Source organism: Equus przewalskii, chromosome 16 (genome assembly GCF_037783145.1).
Source record: "Equus przewalskii isolate Varuska chromosome 16, EquPr2, whole genome shotgun sequence".
Taxonomy (NCBI): Eukaryota; Metazoa; Chordata; class Mammalia; order Perissodactyla; family Equidae; genus Equus; species Equus przewalskii.
Window position 1 is genome coordinate 80663464 of NC_091846.1, and position 24484 is coordinate 80687947.

The following is a 24484-nucleotide window of genomic DNA, read 5'->3' on the forward strand; positions in this document are numbered from 1 at the left end:
GCCAGCCCCTCACCCTGGGCCATGCCATCTGCCCAGTCCTTAAAGTGGGGACCCCGCCTGGACCAAGAGGACTGAGAGTAACGAGGTACGCCAAGTCTCTGCTCGGAGCCCACAGCAGAGCGGGGTGGACGCCCCAGCTCTCAGGGTTGTTTCTTCTCAACCAGACTCAGAACACAGCACTGTTTCTCCACACTGGTTACTTATGCTGAAGGCTGGAGGCGCTTCCCTTCCTGGCTGCACACATGAGGCCTTCCTGTCACTCTCAGAGGAAAAGCATTTTCTTTTCTCTCATGTGGAGATGCTCACATGAGAAGGGAGAACTGTCCTGGGATACAGCTGGTGCTGAATGATTTGTTGAATGAATAAATGACAACAAGGTAAAAGGAGAGCAGACTCTGGTTTCATTCTAAGAGCCAAATCAGTAATCATTTCGTGACTCTTCCTCCCGTTTACCACATCTCCAAAATGCATACTGTTCACCAACCATAAGCGTCTGGCGGCAGATTTGATGCAGACAGCAAATGTGGTACCTGATACCTCTGAATGCCTAATTTACTAACAGAAGTAAAGGCAGCGCTCACAAAACAGTCACATAACAGCACTGACACAGCAAACCCTGATCTCCAAGTACAGGGATCAGGCGGTGGGCAAGGAAAACAAAGGCTTCAACCCAAAAGCCATTGTGGTTCCCGAGAACCACAGGTAAGGACGCCTGTGTGCACCTGCAGGGACACCACAAGGACAGCCAGAACTTTTTGTTAAAAAGGAAAATAGCAAGTTTTGGTGAGGATGTGGAGAAATGGGGGCATCGGCACACTGTTGGTGGGGATGGAAAATGGGACGGCCTCTGTGGAAGGCAGTGTGGCGGTTCCCCAAAACCTGACAGAGTCACCACCTGACCCAGTGACTCCACCCCAGGGACAGACTCAAGAGAACTGGAAACAGGTTTCAAACAACTGTGCACACGTACGTTCCTAACAGCGCCATTCACAGAGCCAGAGGGTGGAAACAGCCCATGTCCTTGCACGCGGGAACGCAGTCTACTGCGCAGAGCTTGGGGTCAGGGCTGAGCCGGTTCCTTGGGAGCATGGAGTGTTCTCCTGGGTGACTAAAGGGTTCAGAGCTAGAGAGAGGTGGTGGTTACACAACATGCAAATCCACTAAATGCCACTGAATCGTAACTTTACAATGGCTAAAATGGTGAGTTCATGTTACATCATTTCACCACGGTTTTAAAAAAAAGAAAAGATGGTTCTCAGGACACCAACGGAGGCAGCGGGTGTTCAGCATGACTGTTCACTGCAGCAGCGCCTCATTCCGCTGGAGGGCCTTCCCTGGAGCAAGAAAGGGGACCAAGACACACTGTTTTGGGGTTTTACATTTCAATTTATTTATTTATTTATTTATTTATTTATTTATTTTTGAGGAAGACTGGCCCTGAGCTAACATTCGTGCCCATCTTCCTCTACTTTACATGTGGGATGCTGCCACAGCACAGCTTGATAAGCAGTGTGTACGTCTGTGCCCAGGATCTGAACCCATGAACCCCAGGCCACCAAAGCGGAGCATGCAAACTTAACCGCTGTGCCACCAGGCCGGCCCCTCATTTACTGTTTTTTATTTGTATATTCTGTGGTGGCACATATGCAAACATGCAAACATTACACCCCAGCACGCATGGACTTGGTAACTACGACTCGATTTAACATGTGCACAGCAGTGTGAGCAGCACCCAGACCCAGATGCAGAATACTCCAGCACTCCGGGACGTTCGCACACCCTTCCCAGACCAATGCCGTCGTTCCCACCCAGAGCCCAGCGCCCTTTGGAACTCCACAACATACAGTTCTGCCTACTCTGTGCCTCATTAAAGTGAGCAGATCCATTAATCCGTAGGGGCTGTAAATGGCGATGTCCTGACTCCACCTTTCATTTCACTCTATCAGCAGACACAGCAGGACGCCCACGAGGCTGGCTGTGACCATGCAGACGCCACCTCAGCCCCTTCAGCACCCATTTCCCAGATGGGGAACCAAGGCCCAGGTGCCAGCGGTGGAGGAAGACGAAGGATTGGAACCCGCACGTCTGGTGCTCAGCACTGCAGGCAGCATCTTGGTCGGGATGCCATGTGTGTTTCTGGACAGGCCGAGTTGGCCATCCCCACTGTGGCCACACTCTGAAGTGAACCTGAGCCCGCGAGGGCCAGCGTGTGCTGAGGCACTGACCTCCTTGTGGAAACAGACTGCGATTCTTGAGGCTTCCTGACACGGCACTGCATCTTCTGAAGCACCAGGCCCTGCAGCCCAGCAGGTGATGATGGCTACCCTCTCTCGGGCCCTCATGCAGCCGCCATTGGAGCACAAGCAGTGCACCGACTGCTCTCCTTTCCAGGCCAAGACACGGAGCCCCCTCGGGAGCCGTGCGTGTGTCCTTGCAGGGTCTGGGAGGCCCGGGACCCCTGAGCAACCAAAGCTGAGATCACACGCAACAAGCGCACGGCGAAAGAAAGATCAGCAGACGGGCCGGCTCCCATGGAAGGTGCTGCCGTGGGTTCTCGAGGCCCATGGCAGGGAGCACAGCCAGGCTCACGAGCAGCTCCAGCCCAGAATCCCCACCTATCAGAGCCAGGCCAGCACCACGTCCTCCCAGACAACTCATGGGCACGGAAGTCACCACTGTGGTGACCCAGCAGAAGGAGAAGCAGGTCACTGGCCCTTGGATGCGACAGGACCCTTTGCAGGACGTGCGCCTGTGTCCACTGGCCTTTGGGTCTAAGAGGACACTCTGGGAGCCGCCTTGGCCACCATCCTCCTCCAGGGAAGTTCTTGTCTCATTAAAGCGCGAGGATGAAGCATGAGGCTCAAAGGCACCAACAAGCGCCCCAGAGTCCCAAGCAGCAGGGTTTGCTCCAGAGACGCATCCTCCCCGGGAACCGCAGGCATCCACGCACACGGAACCACTGAGGCAGCTCCACCCCTTGGCCGCCTGCCACATGAGCCAGACCTCTAGATGGGCCCATGGAGCCATGGCCCCCCAACGTGTCCACTGCAGAGCACCCTCCCGCAAGGTGCCACCCAGACCAATGAGCCAGTGCAGGCCGAGCCCGCGGGAAGGCCTGGCCTCTGGCCGTTTTCACCTGTGACTCCTACCAGCAGAAACAGCCTCTTCACCTGACCCTGATCATCAGGGATGAGAACGAGCCCCCGCGATGGGCCACACCAGTGACCCAGCCACGAAAACCATCTCTGATCCGCCATCTCTGACGGAGACCCTCACGCCGACAGCCTGCACTGGCCCTGGACTGAGTCTAAATGGCAATTTTAGAACAGGAGGAAACCTCAAAATTACGACTTTGGTTTTTCTTTCCTTATTTATTACATGAAAGGCAGCCCGAGAGAGATCAGACTCTAAGTGGAAGAGACTGTCTGTGGGGCTTGGCTTGGGTGCGATGTGCCTCCTCTTCGGTCCTAATACATAAACACCAGCAAACCACGAGCTCAGCAGAGGCAGCCTCCCCCACTCTGAGGCCACTGCCCTGACCAGTTCTGCCTGGCCCCACGGCCCAAACCCCCAGGGAGAGCCCACCCGGCCGGCCTCATCAATGGGCCTCCCACCCACAGAGGACGAAGATGGGAAGGACAGTACCAGCTCTCTTGGGTGGAGGGTTGGGAGAATGGCCCCCACTGGAGGTCCTCGGCCTGAGCCCCCATGGGCTCCCAGCCTCGTCCCCAGCGAGCCACCAGCCATCTGACACACCTGTGCCACGTGTTGTCACCCTGCCACACCAGCCAGGCGAGCGAGCTCACGACTCAGCAGGCTCTCAGAGCGCAGGGGACACTGCTGGTGAGGCAGCCCCGTAGGCACCTTCTGAAGCTCTTCACCCCAAATTTTCAGAGCAACCCCGGCTTTGAGGGGCGCCTGGGGTGGGGGTGGGGGGAAAGTGGCTTGGAGCCCCTCAGGCAAGTGCGGAGCAGCCCTGGGAGCCCCAGCCTCCCACATGGGGACAGGGAACCTCCCCACGGGTCTCCCACCTCCAAGAAAAGCCACCAGCACATCAAGGGACCAAGGCTGACCAAATGGAAATTCACGTCCACGGGGCCACTGGCCTGCAGCTTGAGGGTGTGGCCCCCAAGTCAGAGCCACACGGTGCTCAGGAAAATGGCAGCCGTGCCCCTTGGCTGCAGATGGCTCCTCTGCCCCCTTACACCTGGCTATCATTTCTTCCCAATCTCTTAAAAATAGTTTTTAGGGGCCGGCCCAGTGGCGCAGTGGTTAAGTTTGCACATTCTGCTTCGGTGGCCTGGGGTTCACCAGTTTGGATCCCAGGGGCAGACACGGCACTGCTTGGCACACCATGCTGTGATAGGCGTCCCACATATAAAGTAGAGGAAGATGGGCATGGATGTTAGCTCAGGGCCAGTCTTCCTCAGCAAAAAGAGGAGATTGGCGGCAGTTAGCTCAGGGCTAAACTTCCTCAAAAAAAAAAATAGTTTTTAAAGGCCACAAATAAATCAATATCTAGGACTCCTAAGGAAATAATCCGTAAAACAAAGATTTATGAATGGTCAGTGTTTATTACAACAATATTTACGTTGGCAGAAAAAAAGGAAACAAACGTTCGACAATGGGAGATTCCAACAGGGAGGGCGCCTTGGGCCAACACTGGGCCGAGAGCAGAGTGAAGCCAGCCGCTAGGGCCTCCGGGCCAGACCACGGCTTGGGGTCACAAGGTCCTGAGGGGCGAAAGGCACGGGCCAGGTGCAGGCAGGTGGAAGTCGGGCCACTGGATGACAACGCAGCAGCCCAGGTGACCCCTGTGAAGAAGGTCACACGCTGAGTGGCGTGCCAGAGCATCAGGGGATGATGTTGTGAAGGACATGCCCTCTGCACACACAGTGCGCATGTAACACGTAATGAGGATGCGTGTGCACACTGTGCACCTCCCCACAAAGAGCGAGGGTGGAGGGGAGGCCATCAAGAAGGGACAGCTGGCACCAAGCGCTGATAGTGGCCTTTTTGGGGGAGTAGTCACTTTTTTCTCATTCTTGAAAACTCAGAACTAGGTTTCCCAAAATGTCTACAGAGCAGGTGTTATGTTTATAATTAAACAGAAATGCTCACAGATTTAACAGCATCTGAGACTTATTTTTAAAAAGTCTAGGTGTTATGTCTCTCTTGTCAACGATTCCTTCCTTTTATATCAAACACTGAGTCAATTTATCATGTATAATAATAAAGGCAATTTCTGAAAACTAAGTTTAAATGCAAAATGAAACATAGTATATAATTCAGAGCTTTGTGAATAAATGCTCATTTTATTTACCCTAAATTAGAAACGCACTCACAAGCCCCAGCTGGGCCGTCTGCCTCCCACTCGAGTCTGGGTCCCTGCAGATGAGAGATGCCCCATATTCACCTGCTGAACTGTTGCTTTAATTATTTTATTGATCAAATGTTTTCTGTTTAACTCCTGGACCAGCTGGGTCCAAACTGTGGCAGATGCTACAAACTTATCCATTCCATTTCTGGGCACACAGTAGGCACACAATCCACAGTAAGTGGATGATATTCACAGTCCCTTTTAGAAAGCTCTACGTTTAAAATAAATGAGTTTTATAAAGAAATTCTATTTTTTCTTTATTTTTAATTACAAAAGAAACATATCTTCATTGTAACAAGTCAGTCTACGTGGGAAACGTGACTACTGTCCCTTCCTTTGCCAGCCCAACACCCTGAGCCACCGCCAGTGCTGACTGCGCCCTGCACATACGGATCTTCTCCGCGGGCTCACGAGACACCGGGAAGAACTGGATGGCTGGATGGAAGGGGTTCCAAACTTGCTTACTGCACAGGACCACACTGCTATGACTTGGACCTGCTGTTTCTCTCCACCATGTGATGGCTCTGTCACCACCTCTGGGCTGGCCCCAGTCCTTCATAGGAGGGACACAGTGTCCGCAGGACAGCAGCACCCACACAGACGTGCTCCCCCAATCGCTGCCTGCAAACACCCTATGAGGCTGAGTTCAGCCGTTGCGGCTGCCCGCAGCCTAGCACTCGGACCCTCCAGGCCTCAGCATCTTATCCCTCTGGGGACAGGAGCAGAGCTACTCAAGAGGTGAGAAATGTCGCTGCCGTGCCCTGGAACTCTGACAAACGTCCGCTCACATGAAACCTGCGGGGTTTCCACAGACAGATCCAGACCGTGATAGTGGTGCGGGCCTGGGGACAAGCTGCCGGCTCTTCATGGCCTTGTGCTCTAGGGGCTGGTCTGTCGCCGGGCTGGCTTCTCCGGGCTGATCCATCGCCAGGCTGGCCTCTGGAGGCTGGCCCATCGCCTGTTTGGCCTCTGGGGGCTGGTCCCTCACCGGTTTGGCCTCTGGGGGCTGGTCTGTCGCTCATTTTGCCTCTGGGAACTGGCTGTCCCAGGGCTGTCCCAGCGGGTCATGGAGGCACACACCTGCCTTCCAGTAGGCCCTCTGTCATTCAGTGTCCTTGCCACACAGAAATTTTCCATTTTTATATAATCAAATCCATTATCTTTTCCTCTTCGGCCTTTAGTTCACTGATCACTCAGGAAGTTCTCCCACGTTCCAGAGGTTATTCACAATATTCTCAGAATGTTCCTGATACTTTCGTTTTATTTTTTCACACTGTAACCTTTAATCCCCATGGAATTTGGTTTATATGGTGAGTTAGGATGTAATTTTTCTCAAGACACCAATTAAGCCAACTCCATTTTATAAACATACCTCTCTTTCCCCAGTGAACTAAAATGCCATCTTTATCACAAACTAGGCTCCCATATACATTTTCATCTGCTTCTGTAATCTTGCTGATATTCTTTGCCTATTAGGAACCTAAGAATATCCTGCTTAACATTTAAAAGTGACTGTATCGGCTAGGAGATGCTAGATATGCAGTAAAGCCCTGCTCAGCTAACGAGTCCATCACTTTTGTTATAATCTATGTTACACATGTATTATCTACAATCACACTTCCATACACTGGCTCAGACACAAGGCATCCACCCAGCTCTTTTACCTTCTGAATAACTTTTCTGGCTTAAACTCTAGCTACAGCCAATTAGCCAACATTCAAAATTCCACATTTATTCTTTAATTTATTGAAATTTAAATTTAAACTATCCTCTGCCCACTTAGAGTGCATCCTGCTTGATTAACAAACAGAAGTCTAAGGGAAAGTCCGTGTCACCTGGCTGCACCTCCACCTCACCCCCCACCACAGCTCTGCCAGCGTCTGCCGCTCTCCCTAGGTGTGTGGACACCCGCGCACTGTGGCTTCTTCTCCGTTCTTTTCCTCCAGACACTGTTCTTTCCCACCACTTCTATTTTTAGTTCCTGGAATCTCAGCCTTTGGCTGGTCTAGACTGTCTGCTTCTTATTCAACCAAGGGCAAATCCACCATTTTCTGTGAATCAAAATAAACTAAATTCATAGAAAATCCCTAATCCTAATTTCCACCGTTATGCCTAAGAAATGAGAAGTCCTTGGAGTCACCGGGACTGTCTGCCGGCCCCTTCTGGCCAGAACACTGATGAGGGAGGCAGCCCCCCATGGCCAGGTCGGGAGGACCAGGGAGCAAAGAGGAACAGAGAGGGCAGAGGTCAGGCCAGCCAGGGAGATGGGGGACAAAGGCCGTGAGGTCAGAGGGCAAAGCGTGGAGTAGGTCAGGAAGGTGGGGGCACAGTGCAGAGGGAATGTTCCAAATAGTGTGCACGGTGGCCTGAACCAGAAACACAGGACACGATAATCACTGTATGTGTGAAACTGGTGACCATCCCACCTACTGACCAAAGAGGAGGGCCTCCCCCGGCCAGCCCAGCACCCCACGCACCTCCAGGTCTCCCCGCACTCTGCAGTCAGCAGCCGGCCTGGTGGGATCCTGCCTCTTGTGACAGGAGTCCTCCTCCTGATCTGCTCTCTGAGCTTCTGCCCCTCATGCCACGCCGAGCTGGTGACGCCGCTTCTGTGCTGTCCAGGCCGGGCTCCTCCTCACCACCGGCCAGGCCCCTCGGACCTCCTCCAGGAGGGCCCTGTGGCAGCGACTGCCCCTCATGGGCTCTGCTCCCAGATCAAAGGGCGCCTGGCCCACCAGAGCCCAACCCGCCCAGGAAGCTCCGGGCTGTTGGGCTCAGAGGACAGGCAGTCCCGCGAAGGCAGAAGGAACCATGGTGCCATCCGAGAGGCACAGATCACTGCTGCGCTGCCCAGAGCAGAGCCAGCTGGTCCCCCGACCAGGGCCTTCTACCCAGGCCCAGCGCCCGGCCAACTGCCCTCCAGCCATCACCTCAGATCAGGTATGTGCCTCTCTAAGCCTCAGTTTCCCTGTAAGTAAAATGGAGAAGACTGCCTGCGAAATGCCCAGCGTGGCTCCTGGCACACTCACAGAGTCAGACTCAGCAACAGCAGCGCTGGACTTTTATTCCTGCTCAACCCCCACCCAGACCCGAGACGGTGACCAGGGCAGTCACTATCATCTCCAGGGAGACTCCCTGGTGCTGGGACAGGGCAAGAGTGACATCTCTGAGGGCGCAGACTCACGGGGCACTGGGCTGCGGGGACACGCCCTCGCTCCGGGGGCTGGGGTCCACGGGGCGTCAGCCCTCCCACAATCCCAACAGCTGTGCCCCTCGAATTATTCTGAACCTCCCCAAACATCTCTGTAGTAAATCCTCATCTTTCCATAAAATCTGCTTCCACCAAATTATCACAGTGAGTGTCTGACTGATCACAGAGAGGTACCCCAGACGACAGGATGGCAGCAAACACAGATGCACATAATTTAACACAGCTCAGAAAGAGGAGGCCATGGCAAGGAGCGAGGGCAGTGCCTGGCCAGCGCAGCACAGCACCAGGGCCCGAGCATCCTCGTAGACACTGAGGCCGGCCCTCAGGCCTGCACATGCCGATCCAGCTTCTCAAGTAGAGATGGTGGCCGGCCCCACATGCCAGGGAGGGGGTGCTCATGGACAAAGGGGGACCCCCAGCCTTAAGCACAGGAGGGATGGCTCTGAGCACGAGTGGTTATTCACATGGAGCATCCTGGTGGCAGGCGCCCGTCCGTGTGCCCCATGTCTGAGCCCCACAACGAGGCAACAGTGCAGCTGTTGCAGGAAGGGAATGTCTGGGGCTTTGCCGATGTGGGGTCATGACTCTTCACATTCTAACTCTGTTTCTCTATATTCCCCAAATCTTCCTCAGTGAAAATATTTCTTTTGTACACACACACGCACATGTGCACACACACATGGCATGCCATGACCTGGGGCAGAAGTTGCCGGCAGCCCTCAGGGGACAAGAGTCAGGAGCATCTAGGCCGGAGACGCTCAGAGCAGAGCCCCGGGGAGGAGGGAGGGCAGCACAGCGAAGCCCCTCCCCCGTCACATCCCTCACTGTCTCCTCCTTTCCCCTCCCCCTGGGGCTTTCAAAGTGCCAGCACCTGAGTCCGAGCTGGGATCAGGTCCTTGGTGGGTGGACCAGGCACAGGTGCTGTTTCAGAGCTCCCCAGGGGACCACCATGTGCAGCAGCTAGAGGACAACCGCCCAGATGGCCCCCACGGCTTCCCCTCAGGGTCGGGGGCACTGCAGCAGGCGCCAGTCCCCGTGGCTTCCCCTCGGGGTTGGGGGCTGGCACGTATGTGCGTGAGCACACAGAGCATGTCCAAGCATGAGTCTCTGCCACCACAAGGTGGTCAGTGGGCTGTGAGGGCTATCACGTTAGCCTGTGCCCAGGAGAGGGCGGGATGACCCACTGTTGGGTCATTTAGCCCCCTAACCCCAAGGGGGTCTGGATGGGGCCTCAGTGTAGGACACAGTCCTTTGAACACTAACAAGCTCACCCCTGGCTCAGGCTTGATGGGGACTATGAATCCAGCCAGTGGGACTGATCTGAGAGATTCTGGCCCTGAGACCCTGGACGTGGGACAGTCCCTACGCCTCCACACTGAGACCCTGCAAAGACATCGGGTGACACCTGTCATCACTCAGGGCTGCTCGAGGTAACAAAATTAAAATGACAATGCAGAACAGCAATTTATTGAAGCCATAAATGGGCCGGCAGCCCCACCCACATGCCCCACGCACAGCAGCCATGAAAAGGCTCCATATTTTCAATTACACTCATGACAATCCCTCTTTCCAAAATAGCCTCTACCCACACAAGCTGTTCAAAGAACCACAAATGTAACAGCAGGGTATGTAAAACCTCCACACAAGGTCATAATTAGGGTCCTCCCTGATGGCAATTCGAGCAAAACGAGTGCTTCCAGGGGCTCCTCAAGTCCCGAGTCGCGGCTGGGGTGATGACGCACAGCAGCAGTAATTCAGAACAGAATGCGCCCTCTGAAAATGCCTCCTGCACGCTGTTGGAGGGGCAGGAGCCCACCCTACCATCTAATTCCAAGAACAGGCAGGAGCAGGGCTTTTAGTGGAAACAAATCAAACAGCAGCTACAGCCTGTGTGGCCAGGTACATGGCACTGACCAACCTCCCCGTCAGCTCTGGCCCCACCGCCCCACCTGCACCCCAGACTAGAGCACATCAGGCAGTCTGTATGGTATGTCATCAGACCAATTTGGCAACAGCAACACAGACAGGGGAACAGAACCTTCCATCTGAGGGCGTTGGCACAGCAGCCAGAGGGGCTTCTCCCTGAGCTGCGCAGCCAGCTCCTCACCTCGCCTCACGGGCGCCAGAAGGAAGCTGGCCATGGGGGAGGGTTTCACCCAGGAAAGCCAGGGCCCCTCTCCACAGAGCTGGAGCACAGCACGTCACGAGGAACACTGTCCACGATGACCAGGCAGGCAGTGCGGCTAGATCCTCAGCTCAGCTGGAGGGCACGTAGCTCTGGACCAGGGGTCCTCAGACTTCTGCTGCACAGAACCCCTGGAAGCAAAGGCCACCAGGTTATCAGAGTGACTAATTCCATAGGTCTGGAGTGGCATTGAACATCTACATCAGCAAGCTCCCAGGTGATGCTGCTGCTGTGGGGACCCCCCTCAGAGAGCCCTGGGTGGAGGGGGAAGAATTCAGGAGGGGATGATGGGCATGCCAGCTCTTCCTGCTGGCTGCAGATCCCTCCTCTCCCACCTCCAGGTGGGCCCAGCAGCCTTCTCTCCCAGAGGAGCAGCAGAGATGAAGGCAGCTCAGGAACAGGCTCAGCTCTCAGTGCAAACGGTTTCAAAGAGGAACCTTAGCAGGAAGGAGACCCTTCCCTCAGCCTGGGATCAGACGCCAACAGGGTGGGCTAGGACACGCAAAGAGACAGGGCCAGGGGCTGGGCTGATGCACAAGGATGGGGGGCTGGGCTGATGCACAAGGACTGGGAACTGGGATGATGCACGAGGACAGGGGGCTGGGATGACTTACGAGGATGGGGGGCTGGGATGACGCATGAGGATGGGGGGCTGGGGTGATGCACGAGGACAGGGGGGCTGGGATGACGCACAAGGACAGGGGGCTGGGATGATGCATGAGGACCGGGGGGCTGGGATGACGCACGAGGACAGGGGGCTGGCATGATGCATGAGGACTGGGGGGCTGGGATGATGCAAGAGGACTGGGGGGCTGGGATGATGCATGAGGACTGGGGGGCTGGGATGACGCATGAGGACTGGGGGGCTGGGGTGATGCACGAGGATGGGGGGCTGGGATGATGCATGAGGACTGGGGGGCTGGGATAACACACAAGGACGGGGGTGCTGGGATGACACATAAGGACAGGGGGTCTGGGACAATGCACAAGGATGTGGAGGCTGGGATGAGGCACAAGGATGGGGGTTGCACAAGGATAGGGTTGCACAAGGTTGTGGGGTAGGAGGAGCCCAGGGAGGCACTACGGCTAGAGGGACGACCCAGGCTCTCCTGAGGGTTCTGACCTGGAGCTGAGAGCGATGCACCGAGAATCGCTTCTTGACTGGGGGTAGGGGCTGGGATGGCCCTGGGACAGCCTGAACTCGTGATACTGGGCCCGGAGCCACACCAACTGCAGGACCAAAGGCTGCTCCTTTCCTCTCTGTTGTTCGTGGGGAGAGCTCATTCAGTGCGAGTTGCCTCCTTCCTAGGACAGTCCTACAGTTGCTCCCTGGCACTCAGAGGTCCCTACCCCAGCAGACAACCCACCCCAGCAGTCTGGACTGGACTCTTCCCTGCTCAGCCCCAGGCATCGCCTGAGCGTTTGGCAACAGCCACCTGACACGACACTGGGACAGCGCATCATGTGTGACGAGGAACAAAAGGAACATCAAAGGAACAGATCTGAAACTAAGGCAGGCCCCCTAAGCCCACGTGGAGTAATCACGTCGCTTCTGACAAACTTCTGAAATAGAGAGAAACGTGCTAACGAGAAAACCAGGCTGCTGGCCTCTGTGGCCCAGATTTCAGGCTTGCACAGGTTACAGTAGAGATCTGTTGAGTGCAGGATGCTCATTAATTCACTCCACAAACCATTGTCAAGCATTTACAAGGCGCCAAGCAGACAGCCTATAGAGTGCGGGGCCACCTGGAGGAGCCCTCAACGCACTCACATTCTGCCACATTTAAAAGCCAAACCACAAATTTATCTGTGGACCTCAAAATGAATTTCCTCTCCTCATGTGCTAACTTTCTGTTCTGGACTTCCCGGGGTTTCCTTTATTAGACTTGAGTCCAAGACTATCTCAGAAAGACTCCCGGTCATCTGGCCCTGCCCACGTCAGGGGAGGGGGGTGGGATGAGAGGAATCACTCAGCAGTCGCTGGACCAGAGGGGCCAGGGCAGCAGCGTTTCCAGCTCCTGCTGTGCGAGGTCCAGACACAAGGCCAAGCCGTTCACTCACTAACGGTGCGGGGCAGGCCAGGGCCGACACGAGGCCAAGCCGCTTGCTCACTAACGGTGCGGGGCAGGCCAGGGCGGACACAAGGCCAAGCCGCTTGCTTGCTAAAGGTGCGGGGCAGGCCAGGAGCCTTGTCCCACCTTGAAAAACAATACCTTGTTCTTGGCTGGTCTTTAAACTGCACCAGGCAAAATAAGTGGATCTTTCTGCTGTACCTAATTTTACTCATAGAAGCAGCTTGTTTTCTTTATTCTTCACTAGTCTTTGCTTATCCTCATCCGTTAATAAAACTGGGCCAGTTTTTGGTAGAAACCTGAGAGCTTATTAAGCACACTCCTCTCACACGTGTTTGGTGCTGACTTCCACGTGTGGGGAGAGGGTGGATGGTCTGAGTCGCCAGCGAGTCCGAGGAGGAAGACGGGGGTGGAACGGGCTCCATCTCCTGCTCAGCTGGTGTCATGTGCAGAAAGCCGAGGTGGGCAGCCCACCCCGCGGGGAGTGGTGCTGCCAGAGGCACCGAGCAAGGCCTCGCCGCGTGAAACCCTCCCTCACTGGTGGGTGTCTGGAGACCTTGTCCCACCGTGAGAAGTGACAGCTTCCTCGGCATCTCCTGGCAAGGTGTGCAGGTAAATGCAAAGCCCCAAAGCCAGGGCTGCAGGCCAAGCCGGGCAGCGACCACACCGGCTGTGCGAGGCTGCCCCCCACACAGAGCCGCACTTGTCTGGTGCCTGGATGGGGTCCTGCGCGCCAAGCACAGGCTCATCACAAGATAACCTCCTACGGCTTCCAAAATAGTCAACTGATTCACTAATGCCCACTTCCTGTGAAGGAGCCTGCGCCACAGAGATAAAACCATAGAATGATCCAGAAGGAAAGTCAGGAAGCCGGAACAGCACGCTGACTCACTTCAGCATTGCCTGGGGCCCAGCGCCCGCGGTGGGTGCCCGCCGCTGTTCCCGTTTCCTCCGCAGTGCACGCGCCCGTGTGACCTTCTTTGACCGCACGCTCTGTAACCTGCCCGACTCTGAACACCTCCATCTCCTGCTTCTACTGCATCCCACGGGAGGTACGGCCTCCAGGGAGATTGCTGCAGACGCACCTGTTCCTCAAAACCAGACGTAAACATGAGATTATGCTTCTTGGTCAACATTCTTCTTCTGAGTCATGACCAGCTCAACGAAGAAGCAGGATGCCCTTGACAGAGAGGATGCACAGGCTCAGACGCAGCCTGCAGCCCGGCCAGCGACGTCCTGGGCCCCCTGCAGGTCCCCTGATGGAGAAGCGGGAACCTGAGGCCTGGGGGGCCAGTCACACAGCTGAACCCACACAGCAAGGGGGCACGGGGCCGGACCCCGGGTGCCCATCGCCAGCTCCCACCTTCTGCGTGCAGCCATGTCCCCTCAAGGACCCTGCTGGCGGGTGGTGCTTTCAGCTGGTTGTGAAAACGTCAGTGGCTCACTCACCAACCCTGCGACCTTGAGCAAGTCCTTCCCCTCCCTAAGCCTCACTCTGCTCCCAGGTGACACACTTCCGCAAGGCGCACTCTGGCCTGGCGCTTTACAGACACGAAGCCACTCAACAATCCTACGACGTAGCTATTATGATTCTCATTTTACAGACACTAAAACTAAGGCACACAGAGGTCAAATGACTTCTGGCAGGTAAGTTGTAGATCCAGGAGAATCAGCAGCAGGCTGGCCACTCTGCCCTCAGCCCCAGGGTCCTGCCCACGTTGTTCACCCCTAGACCATCAAGCGGTGTCTGGTCCACACTGCAGGGGTCCTCCCATCTGGTGTGCACAAGACCTACCTGCTCCAGCCCCTAGATGTGACCGGCAGCTCTCTGAGGCCACATTCCTGAGGAGAGGCAGAGGGAGCTGGGCAGACACACGCTCGGTTTTCACAAGCGTCAACACTGCCCCAGGCCCAGCCCGACTGCACTGACGTTCTCAGGTGGCACCCTGTGTACTGTCAGGTGCTGTGGCCGAGGGCCTCCACCTGCTAGTTGCCACCTTCCCCCCTCCCAGTTGTGACAAACAAAAAAAGTCCCCAAACACGGCCCAGTGTCCCCGGGCGGGGGGGGGGGGGGGGGCGCAACACTGCCCTGGTCTAAAACCACAGCACTAAGGAAAGGCGTGTATCTGGACACCCTCATTCCAGGTAGGATGAGACGTGGGACGAGCCCAGGATGGGCCATGCAGAGCCAGAAGTGGGCACGGCCGCCCGCTGCTGCAAGTCCATCAGCTCTCAAGGAAGGAGCAAGGTTTGTCAGCCACTGAGAATGAGACACTCGCCTGGCCCCCTCCTCCAGGTTCTCAGCTCTGCTTTCATGGGATCCATGACTCTGAGTCTGTTTACTGACCGGGCAAGCTGGGTCCCAGAGAGACAGGCAGGGACTCCCTGCTGCACTGGTCCTCGAGGCTGGAGCCCCAGGTTCTTGGGAAGCTGCAGACCAGGAGGACCTTCCAGAGAGGGCGAGCCTTGCTGTGCCACATTCGCCTGGGTGCAGAGCCTCTCTGACTCCGGCTCCGAGTGACTGCTTCCCTTTCTTTCCCCTCCACCCTACAACAGAAACCTTACAAATTACAAAGGAACCCAAAGAGGAAAACAGACAAAGGACCAAGATCTGCAAGTCTGTGTGCAGCCTGCTGCCTGCCAGCCGGGCCACAGCCGCGCGGGTCCCCCATCCACTAGTCCCGACTGTTCCTGAAGGCGGTCTGCACTCCAAGACACACGAACATAAACACACAAGAGGGGCCTGGTACCCACAGCGCCCCCTGGCCCTCCTTCTGCACATTTCTGGGAACCTAAGACACCTCCGCTGTGAGACAGACGGTCGTGATTGGCCCAAGAAAGGGAGACCGACAACCACACAAGGCCAGGCACACCCTCCCGGCACCACCCAGCGTGGCCGCACCTCAGAGCAGACGAAACCTCAGGACAAGAGTAAGGACTTCAGGTCTGACTTATTTTAATGATACAAGTAAGTGCTGCCCTGATTCAACGGGGCCACTTGATAAATTAAAAAATGAGCCCTGCATGGAGTTTATCATTTCTGAGAATTTCTCCAGGTTTGGAAGACACACAGTATGCAGTATGCAGCGTGTGCATGTGTACATGACGTGTAAACGCTCAGCATTTGTTCCTAGGAGAACAGGAGAAGTGGGCTGGACCGTCCCGGTCTTCCTCATACAAAGGAGAGCTCACCTCCCAGACCTGAACATCCCCATCACGACCATTCCGTAAATACACGATCTTGCCGATGGGTTCGTCTGTAAAGTCGTGGAAGGCACGGCCTCCTAGTGAAGTGCCCAGTTCTGGCTCCCCAGGCCCTACGAAGCACCTGACGTGGCCCCAACCACATGGCACAATCTGGGCGGCAAACGTCAGGCCCAGGGCTGCGCGCACCTGCTTCAGCTGGTGCAGAACCGCCACCTGCCGCCCAGGAGTGCACACGGGAGGAGAGCTTTTGAAAACTAGGTTCCCCCAACTGTCATCTGTGATTAACACCTGGAGTCACGCGAACAGCTTGTGCTGTGCCTGTGGTGACCCTGCAGTCCTCGGTCTCACACGGACTTCTGAACGTGTCCCCGTCCTCACTCAGCCCAACCCCACAACACCCCCCAGATCAAATGCTACAGACACTTCCCAGATGGTCCTCAAATATCTCACTTGACAGGCAATGCCGTCACCACGTTCTGGCTGCAGTGACACTGACATCCGGATGAGCTTCTAGAGCCAAGGCGAAGCTGCAGGGACGGCCGCCCTCCCAATGAATGGCGTTGCCACCGCCCGGTACTGGCCGCTGGACTGCAAATCAGCAGGTATGTCCCACCCTAAAACCACCGACATTCTTACAGCCACAGAACCAGCAGATCCAGCACAGTTCCCAAGAGGAAAGCTGACCAGGCTGGAAGAGGCCAGGGCACAGAGGGCAGGGGCCAGGTGGTCAGCACATGGAGGGCTAGGAGTGGCCAGGGCAGGGGCTGGCGGTCAGCGCATGGAGGGCAGGGAGAGGCCAGAGCACAGAGGGCAGGGGGTGGGTGGTCAGCACATGGAGGGCTGGGAGAGGCCAGGGCAGGGGCCAGGCTCGGAAAGGAAACAGCAGGAACACAGAACTAAGCTACTACTAATCACAGCGCATAACGATGGGGCGAAGAAGAAATAAGAGCCGAATTCGAGGGCCGACTCCACTTGCTCTTCCCTGCTGACCGGCCCCCCTCTCGGTGACTGGACCGTCGGCCCGTCCAAAGGATGCAGGGAACAGAGAGAACCCCCAATGCACTTCAGGAAACAAACGACAGGAACACAACAGGAGCAAACCGTCCACCCAGCGGCTTCCCCCCACACAGCCCCCACAGTTGGCTGAGCGCCCAGGCTCAGGTCCCGAGGCCCAGCCCTCTGCAGACACACCCCGCGGAGCTGGGCAGCAGGCAGCGACGAGCGGAGAGCAGACGGCGCGCAGCTGCAGGCAGACGGCCAGCTGGGCCAGGACGCCGCACACGGCCCTGACCGTCACCTCGCGAACGTCCAGCCAGCTGTAGCCCCCAGCTCAAGGGCATCAGTCCCCCCCGCAAGGCCTCCCCCCAGGGTGGTGTCCACGACAGCAGAGCAAGCGAGCAGGCAACGCAGCTCCTGGGAGCCCCCAGTGAAGCCAGTGCGGACAGAGCCGCGTGGAACCCCAGCGCCGGCCACGTCCACGGCCGCAAGGGCGACTCCCCACGACCTGCGTGCAGTCCATCCGGAGACATCCGATCTGGGTCACCAGACCCCACCCCCCAATCCTCCCATCACCACACCCCGCCCCCCAACCTCCCATCACCAGACCCCATTCCCCAACAGGGAGGCAGCTCCCGGTAGGCGCCCGGTCACTCCTAACTGCCTGCAGCTCAAGTGCCAGGTCTGCTGTGGTTTCCTCACCTTGTTCTCCCTCTGGAATCCCAGGACTTTCTCCTGAGCAGCCCAGCCCAGCCCCGGTCCTCGGAGCTGGTGAGACTGGGAGTCCCAGCTGCGCACAGCAGCTGAGGGAGCAGGCCCCACACAAAGAGGATAAAAGAGCTCAGAGAAAACCCCACGAGTGGGCCTAAAAAGTCAAAACTTTCTGACACAAACACAAAAACAATGCAGGAAAAGCCCTTGAGTCTTGGGAAGTGGACAGTCAGGTGGGAGGCCAGCCACCCCCGGCTCTCAGACCACAGGTGCCCCACACGCACCCCGGATCCTGGTGCGCCAGAGCCAGGCTGGTCTGCAGTGTCCGGGCCGAGGAGGAGGGTGAGGGCCTGTCGAGAAGCAGAGACCGTCTCCAAACCCCGCACACCTGCTCTGGCACACGAGACGGCTCCCGCTGCAATGGCCCACTAACCAGAAGGAGCCAGCAGGCGCTGGAGCCTCCCTCCCACCCACGCTGGGCACACAGCACCTGCACCTCCACCCGAGTCAGGGCCCAGGCCTGCACACGTGTCCATGCATGTGCATGTGCCTGTGTGTGCATGTGTGCATGTTTGCGTGCACATGTGTGTGCATGTACCTTGTGTGCGCTGTGTGTGCACGGGTGTGCACATTCGTGTGCATGTCTCTGTGTGCATGCATGCATGTTCGTGTTTGTGTGTGAACACACGTGTTCATGTGTGCCCACATGCGCTTGTTGATGTGTACGCGTGTCTGTGTGTATGTATGTGTGTGCTCACACACACAGCTGTGTTACAACAAGAGGAAACCTCGTAAGAAACTGGCGACCAATGACTCCTCCCCATCTGACCCTCTGCCTGGCGGGTGCCACCCTGGGGAAGTCCCAGAACATGGGCTCCTCTGTGAGCCAGACCAGCTGCGGGACGTCCTGAAGTTGTTGGTGTTTGTTTCCCACGTGAACATCACACAGGCGGAGTGCACTGCCCTTGAAACTCACCCCAAAAAGGAGATAAAATACCCACATGTTTGCTCGTCAGTTAAAAACTGCTCAAGGGGGTCAGCGTGAGACAGGCCGCAGAGCCCCTGAGAAGGCTGAGCCGGCCTGAGCGCCTGGAATCCCTTGCCCAGCCCTCTCCCCAGACCATGGGAAAGCCAGCCCGGCACAGCGTCCCACTGCAGGCTCAAGGATCCAGCTTGGCTGGTCCCCAGGGCCTGCCCATGATGGATTTTCTGGAACCGCTTGCATTCCTGGACCTCTGCTGACAGCTCTGTACCACAGTCTGACCCAGCCTCAGGAAGCCCCACTGTGGCTGGGCCAAAACAAGCAGATGCCCAGAGCCTGGGGCCTGGGCCGAAGCCCCCCTATGCCCGGTTTACTGCTGGCTCCACCATGCCCTCACGCCCCTGGCCCAGGCTTTCCTCTCACAAGGCAGCGGGGCCTGCAGGTGAGTGTGGGTTCCGCCCTCTCAGGAGGAGGGCGTGGTCAGACAGAGGCCAGAGGGTGAGTCGGGAAGAAATGGTGGTCAGACAGAGGCCAGAGGGTGAGTCGGGAAGAAATGGTGCCGCCTCCCCACAGTGGGCAGCCCTCAGGCTGTGCAACAGCCGGAGCCCCTTCAGGCAGGTGAGCCCTTCAGGCAGGTGAGCCCTTCAGGCAGGGCCTCGGTGAGGCTGCTCAGGCACCACAGGCAGCTCCAGATTCTCCCTGGGAGGCGGGAGGGCTCTGAGCTCCCAGCTGCCCCATCTCCCAAGGGCCACGGGTTCACACGAAGGTGTCAGTCTGTTGGGTGAGGCCCATGAACTCCTTTCCCCAGACTCCTAAGAAGGAGGGGCCTCTGGGAAGCCAGCTGTCTCCCACTGAGGAAGGGTCTGTAACACACCCAGGAAGGCCATCCCTCGTAAACCTCAAAGCGCCTAGGCCTGGCGAGCCCAGGTCATCAGAGGACAGCCCCAGCAGTCACAACGCTCCCGCTGTGTGGCTTTGAGAAAGTCACTGAGCTTCTCAGAGTCTCAGAGGAGGGGCCAGGTAAGACGTCCATCCTCCGCGCTGACCAGTGATCACAGGTTCTGGGAGGCGCCTCCCCACTCAGCCCGAGGGAACAGGACAGAGGACACCATCCAGCCAACCACTGTCCTGGTGCCTCCCCGGAGGGGGTTTAGAGCCAAAAAGAGAGACCACAGCAGCTAAAAGGGACAATGAAATCTCTTTCCTCAGAATAAGAAACACAAAGCTAAGGAGACGGTTTCTGGGCACCCTCCACCGGAGACAACTTGGTGTTGGGGTCCCCGGTCACTCTGTGTGGCCCCTTAAACACACAATAACAAGGCGGGAAACTGCCCTGACAACTGCCAGGATGACTGGCCACGCAGCCCAAAACAAGGCTCCAGAGGACACCCACTGCCCCGCCCTGGAGACCCAGGGCCGGCAGATACCGCCAGCCCTGCGGCTGGCAAAGGGGAAGGCGGTCCTCAGGAGAGGCTGGTGCCCAGGTCCAGGTCCTGGTCCGAAGGGGGCATCAGAGCTCCATGCCGCCTCCTCAGTGAGCTGAGGCTGCGTCAGGGCCGGCACGAGCCAAGTCTGTGGCTCTGAGCCACCCTGAGTCGGAGCACACAGTGACCTCGTTTACCTCTGGACTTTATGCCCTCGGCAACAAGAAGCCAGGACATAACAATTCTTCACACTTTGGAAGTTATTCAGGTAACGGGCATAGGAGTGGCATGAAGAGGAAATGGGCACGAGAGACATTCCTTGATGACTTAGAAGCAAAGGCACCGTCCTGCATCTAGAAAAGGTTCTGGTTTATGGCAGCCCTGGGGCAGCTCCCGCCTCCTCCCAAGAGCACGCCTCCGGAATGCGCTCCCAATGTCTGAGCTGCAGCCTCGCTAGCCGGCACACCACGTCTGCAGCCTGAGGTTTGAACGCATGCAAACCCTGAACCTGCAAAGGCCACACTTCAGGACAAGGAGGGCACCAGCCCCAGGGTCAGCCCTGCACGCCACACTCACAGGACACGGAATCACCATCTTCGACCCCATGGCCTTCTTCTTGGCCCACCATGTCCAGCACAGATAAAACGCACGCTGGAACCAGAAGCCCCTGACACTGGCGCAGGCAGGCTCGAGTCCGAGCTAATGGCCTCGTATGAGGACCACAGGGTCTGGCTCGTGGAGCAGCCGGGACTCCCTCCTCATCCTCTTTCTGAGGATCATCGTGGGACTTGTCCTCATGCTAGGGCCTGACTTCAATTCTGGAAGCCACCTCACACTTAAAGAGAAGCCGGTCACCTGCTGCAGATGACGTGACTTTGAGTCCCTTTGTCTGCGTCGGTGTCCTGAGCACGACAGCTGGAGCACCAACCCTATCCACAGGCCTGAGGGGGTCTAGGCCCCTGGCGAGCTGGCCCCCCCGTCTGCGCTGCAGCTCGTCCCCCACTCACTTCTGGATTGGACGGCGCCGCTGGTCCTGCGCAAAGCGAGCCTCCTGCAGGCGGGTAAACTACCTTACCCTTTGGGCCTCGGCATCCTCTACAGAGGGTTCTCTGCATTTTTAAAGTCGTGGTTTTTAAACCCTTCGTTTCCCAGTCCGTGCGCATAACTTCACACACGTATCTGAGTAAGAGCCTTGCTTTTTCGAAACAGACCTTTAATTTCTTCCTCGCTTCACTCTTCTGCAGAAGCATTTCCACAAGGGTTCCCCCCGGGTCCCCCGAGCCTGGGCGGCCCCCCACCGCGCATGCTCCTCCGGGCTTTCTCGTTCTGTAAGAGGATGAGCTCACTTTCTGCCGATGCTCTCCTCTCATGTCCTGCCCAGGGACTTCTGCTATTGCGTGGCCTGGCCTGGTTCTCCCTCTCGGGAAGCGGCAGGGTACCCGCGCTGAGGAAGCACCATCACAGCATCTCCCTTTCCACCAGCATTTCACTCCCACAAAACTGGTCTCCACATTCAGTGCTTTGTTCGCTGAGCCGCAGACCGCAGTGGAGCCACATGAGTGCTCCTGGACATCGCCACCGCTGGCCACAGCGAGGACACCCAGTGACGCTGCCAGCTGCTCCTTCCTGTGCCAAGTCCAGCCCTCGACTCTGACATTGGGAGGCAGACTGGACAACCAGCGAGGACCCCACTCCAGCGCCACATCTCACATCTGCTCTTTCAGCCTGGACCTTCCAGCGGCAACCCACGCCTACAGGAGGTGACAGTCAAGTCCCCATGGGGCCAGCCTGCCAGCCCTGCTCTTCCCACCCAGAGGCCGGAGGCCCGTCTGCACACCACAGTGGCCAGCCAGCCACCGCTGCCCCCAGTTGCGCCCACTGCCCAGCTCTGCACCACCATGACTGCCTGCTTCTGGAAACACCTCAGGCAGGCTGGCGGCCACCTGCCCCTTCCTGACCCCCCATGCGCCCATGCGGTCTGGAGGGGCAGCTCTCCTGCGGCTGCAACTGCTGAGCTGGAACCTGATTCGCTGCAAACAGCTTTGAACTCCACCCACAGGGGTACCTCCCGCCCAGAGGGATCAGTCAGGGAACTACCTTTGCCCACACAAGCTCTCGGGGCTCCACAAAAGCTCTTCCTCTCCACTTGGACAAATGAAGAACCTGAGGCAGAGGGGGCTTAGCAGATGGTCTCGGTCGCAGAATGAGCGAGAAACAGCCTGGGCTCGTCTAGGATCCCCAGGCGCGAGTCACCGCCCCTCCTCGATGGCTCCCAGGGGCTCCAGCCCCACAGCGGCCACTGCAGCCTGTACCCGCCTTCACAGTCGCCTGGACAGAGGGTGCACAAGGCCTCGAGTGCCACTCACAAACCTCACTTCTCAGGTGTTGGCAGGAAACACACCCAGGACTAAAACATGGCACCCGTGTTCTGATGCCCAGAGTACCTGCAGGAAGGTGGAGCGTTTACACACACAAAGGCCTACTTAGCTTCAGAGAGCAACCCTACGCGTTTTCTACCAAATGCCATGCTCCAGCCAAGTGACCCGTTCACAGGGCCACAGGAGCCTTCTCCCAGCGTGCTGGGCTGTAGTGGGGCGGGGGGCTCTGCTCAAGGAAACATCTCTGGATTTCTGCATTCTGTTCAAGATCGCATCCTCTCGATTCCCTCTTCTCCAGCTTCTCCTTGGCCAGTGACTGCCACGCCTCAGAGCATCCAGGCCTGCACCCCCGCTGTCCACCCACAGGAGCTGGTGGCTTGTTCCCTCCCCTCAGAGCACTGGCCACCTCCTGTCCTGAAAGGTACCAGTCTCTCCCCAGCCCTTTGCAGTCCCTCCACCATTCAGACCCCAGATCACGGAGAGGAAAGACAGCTCCAGGTGGTGAGGGCAGGACGCTGGCAGTCCACAGACAGGCACTAGTCCAGCTCCGCCCTCACAGGCTGGCCACACCAGCAGGTTCCTAAGTCCCCCGGGTCTCCCTTCCTGGACTTCACAGTCATGGAGTCGTGAGGATTTAAATTAAAATGAAGTCTGTATCCCTCTCCACTCTCATGTGCACAGCAAACCCACTCCCTTCCCGGGGAAAACCTGGAGTCATGGGCTGAAACCGCCCCCGGCCCCAGAGCCCAGGGCTCCCCATGCATAGCCCAGTTCTCATATTAGGCCTCAGGGTTAAAAATAGCTTGGTTAATAGAATATCCAGGTTAATTTTAGCCTCAGAGAACTCAAGAGAGTATAAAATCCCTGATGTCAAGAACTGTGTGTGGCCAGCACAGCCCCTCCTGCTGTCAAACACACACACTGAGCTCATGTCACCGATGTCACTCCCTAAATGCACAGAGTGTTTTCTCTAACAGAGAAGACAAGGTCTGCTGTGAAGATTCCAGTCCTAACGCAAACATTTCAGCGTATTCAGCGGGATCCCCACTTCATCGCACCCTCACAGGGCTGATGGGCACTCCCACCTCCCCTGGAGGAAATCGGTTAAACATCCCACTCTCAGCAGCGCAGACCCAGGGCTCCGTGGTCTGGGCTTGCCACCAGGCCCTCCTCACCAGCCACACGGCCAAGGGAGGTGCAGAACTTCCCTGTTCCCATCTCCCTCAGTATCTGCCTGAGGGACCTCCTGTGCCAGTGGGATGATGTTTGTGCCTAGGTGGAGGGAGGCAAGAGCGAGGGCAGGCTGCCCAGGCCCGGAGCACCACGGCCTGCTGAACAGGAGGCACCGTCAGTCCTGACGTGCTTGTGCAAGACCCGGACTGCCTCTGCCCTTCTTGGTGGACCAGCTCTAGTCTTACAGAGAAGGAACAAGAGAGTGAGCACCAGGGGCTGCCACGCAGGATCCAAGGAGAGGGAAGGAGACAGAGCCGGAGCCAGGCGGAGCCCGCCTCCCATGGCACACACGCCAGCACACCAGGCAGACCCAAACGCACCCTTCAGCCTAAGGGCAGGAACCACTAACAGAGCAAGAGGACCTTCTCCCCTGGAGCACAAGGCTGGACTTCTTTTTCAGCTTGAGAGAACACCTTTGTATACTGCTCTTAATTGAACATGTTTATGAAGATAAGACACCACTTTTTTTTTTAAGATTGGCACCTGAGCTAACATCTGTTGCCAATCTTCTTTTTTTATTTCTTCTTCTTCTTGCCAAATCCCCCCAGTACATGGTTATATATCCTAGTTGTGAGTGTCTCTGGTTGCAGCCTGTGGGATGCCGCCTCAGCATGGTCTGATGAGGGGCGCCACGTCCACACCCAGGATCCGAAGCGGGCAGACCCTGGGCCACCAAAGCAGAGGCGAACTCAGCCAGAGGGCTGG

The 24484-nt window shown here is 57.1% G+C and overlaps 1 protein-coding gene across 3 annotated transcripts in view; it reads right to left on the minus strand.

Annotated features, from left to right (window-relative positions):
• Window positions 1–24484, minus strand: part of RASA3 (RAS p21 protein activator 3) — an 89708-nt gene that overhangs the window by 61342 nt on the left and 3882 nt on the right. Inside the window, exon 2 of one of the 3 annotated variants that reach the window (XM_070579434.1) lies at window positions 10699–10907. The exons of the other annotated variants lie outside the window; for them this stretch is intronic. Within the exon in view, the coding sequence (XP_070435535.1) occupies window positions 10699–10732 (34 nt within the window). The 5' untranslated portion in view covers window positions 10733–10907. The remainder of the gene's footprint in view (window positions 1–10698; window positions 10908–24484) is intronic. 3 annotated transcript variants of the gene reach the window in all.